The sequence below is a fragment of the Malus sylvestris genome, chromosome 5, assembly GCF_916048215.2.
Source record: "Malus sylvestris chromosome 5, drMalSylv7.2, whole genome shotgun sequence".
Classification (NCBI taxonomy): Eukaryota; Viridiplantae; Streptophyta; class Magnoliopsida; order Rosales; family Rosaceae; genus Malus; species Malus sylvestris.
The window spans coordinates 37,816,694-37,819,429 of record NC_062264.1 but is presented as its reverse complement, the minus strand read 5'-3'; the positions used below and the strand labels follow the sequence as shown (position 1 = coordinate 37,819,429).

Here is a 2,736-nt window from a genome sequence, read left to right as displayed (position 1 = left end):
TTCGTTGGGGCTATGATTTTTATCCCATTTATTTTGTACAAGAAAATCGAGATAATTTATTAAAAAATAATTATTATGATTAAAAACTATAATATTATCTCTTAACAATTGCAAATTATCTTAACTTTCTCATCTGACGGTTAAGAACCATGTTCACTCAACGGCCTCGATTACTCGGGCAGATGGTGTAAAATCGGGTCCAAACACATTCATAAAAATAAAAATAAATCTTCAAAGTTGCAAATGACGTTTTATTGCAGTAGCGGAAAATAATCATGTATATGAGTCCTGATGCAGGTTCAATCCCTACCAACTAACTAAATATCTTCGAAGCCTTGAGAAAATTTACATAATTATCTTCCAAGCCAGAGATTCCTTTATTTCTTTTTTTGTGGCACAGTATTTATATCTATTTATGTCTATTTATTTAGTTTATTTTTTTCCTGTGGCCACATAAACTAAATTTCACCCATCGGTTATAGATACTGCTAATTAATGTTACTCCACTTCAAGGTGTTCACTTGTTACCAAGCAATTGGAATATAACCAGCTCATTTTCCTGACCAATCTAAAAGGCAAATATATGGAAAGATCAATTTAACAAGGATTTGCAGATGCACTCCACTCTTTACATTTAAGTTCGAATTTCTCTTTCTAATTTGTCTTGTAAAAAAATTAATTTAACAATAATTTAAAAAGTACCACAATCTATTTTTTCTAACAACTTGGAAATAAATTACAATGAAGAAATTGACTGATCTTAAAACCATACATGTCAAATTTAACCTTAGAAAGGACAGAAGTAGAAAAATCATCCAACCAGATACAAGATTGAGAATAATAATGACCAAAAGTACCAAATCCGTAACATCTGGCTAGTTTAAGAGATCTTCAAACAAAAGTAAGTATTAAAGAAATACATTATGCAAAATTCAAAACTGCCAGGCCCTCATTTATTTTGTCTGCTGCAAAGAACAACTGCAGTCTGCATAACAGCAAGAAGCACCATACCATCAACTCCACACACAGCATAGGGTTGTTTATTTTTTGTGAAGTCCTTGAGAGGCTGCAGCAGAAGCACAATCCATTGGCTGAAACCCAATTCTCTCTTTCTCCAAGTCATACACAACCTCCACATTTTGTTGTTGGAAGCTCCCAAACACCCCAGCTGGCCCATAATCTCCATCATCCATTACTTGGAACAACAAGCATTTCACCACACTGGAGTTTACTGGAGCTCCCATGGCATAGAAGTGATTTCCTTGGGGCAAAGCAAGACTCACATTATTCAAGAAATGGAAAGTGATTGGAGGAAGGAGTAGGTCATCCTGATCTATGAGAGTATTATTCATTGTGTGTGGGACTAAATAACAAAGATCAAAAGAGGTCCTTGTCTCCATTTCCTTGGCTCTAGGATACCAAATAATCGACTCGATAACGGAGAGAAGGCTGGAGTAAAATGGCTCAGGCAAATGAGTGTAAGTGGTTCCTGAGTCAATAAGCATGCCCCCATTGCCTTGCGAATCAAACTCTCTCAAGCTTGAGGGCACTTGTGTAACTGTACTAGTATTACCTATTGTGATGGCCTCTAGACCAATGTAGTAGTTGCTAGGGTACATGGGACTCTTCAACATTGGAGTGAATTGCAAGTTTTCTTTTGAAGAAATAGCAACATCTCCTATGACTAGAGGACTTGAAATATTAGGGTTGTTTGCATACTTGAAAGCCAAGAAGCAATGAGAGAAGCCCTTTTGTAGAAACCCTAATTGGAATGGGAGGGAAAGTGCTCCCCTACCAAACCCTGCAATCCCAATAGGCTCTCTATAACTAGCCCAAATGCACCCAAAACAAAACTTTGGAATTTCCCTAGTGACGACATTATTAGGGGTGCTACTAATTCCATGAACCCTTAATGTGTCTCTACTAAGTGCCCCTTGGACAACCCCCCCTGCGCCATAAGTGTAAGCAAATGAAGGGCATGGTCTAGGACATGTGCCTTTAAGAAGGTTAGCAAGTGAACATCCGACTATGGTGCACGGATCGATGGAGTTATCTGAGCTATGGATGTCAATGCAAAATGAGCTACCACAAAGGTCTCTAAGAGATGAAGAAGAAGCTGAAGGAGAGAAAATGGGCATTAGTTTGTTGTTCCTATAGTCATCACAATCCATGCAAACAAAAGAAAGATTGCCACAAGGAACCCAAGTTAGGTCACTCCCAGTATCCATATATACTTCGATGACTTGTGGGGGAGTCCCTAAACTAAGAGGTATCAGATACCCATCTCTCACTTCCCTCAGTGGCTCGATCATGTCTGACACTTGTGATGGCATCTTTTTCGAGTAAGAAGATGCTTTCGGACTTGGGAGGGAAACTCGAGAATGTGTTAGTCCAAGCACCAGGGAAGTAGAACTGGAGCGATGGCTGGCTAGGGTTTCGGTGAAATTCAAGAATGTTGCTATGGCTAAAAGGAAAAGGAGGGTGGTATTGGTGAAGGGTGTTTCCATTGGGATCAATAGGTATAGAGACAAGTGAACTCCTTAGCATGCATAATACCTATTTATAGAGGCCATTCAATGAGTTAAAACGTAGATTAACCATCTGATGCATTAGGGTTTCTCATATGGGGTAACAGATGTTTATGATCAAGAGGTTCTGAATTAATATTGCGAGTGTGTGCTACACCTACGCAGGCACATGAAGGGATGTATAGCATGCATGCATGCTCTGATAATT

The 2,736-nt window shown here is 38.7% G+C and overlaps 1 protein-coding gene across 1 annotated transcript; it reads right to left on the bottom strand.

Annotated features, from left to right (window-relative positions):
* Positions 1-990: 990 nt before the first annotated feature.
* LOC126620816 (probable aspartyl protease At4g16563) lies at positions 991-2,411 on the bottom strand. Its single transcript, XM_050289127.1, has one exon. It carries the CDS (start codon positions 2,331-2,333, stop codon positions 1,041-1,043), a length of 1,293 nt encoding a protein of 430 aa, XP_050145084.1. The 5' UTR covers positions 2,334-2,411; the 3' UTR covers positions 991-1,040.
* Between the last annotated feature and the right edge of the window lie 325 nt (positions 2,412-2,736).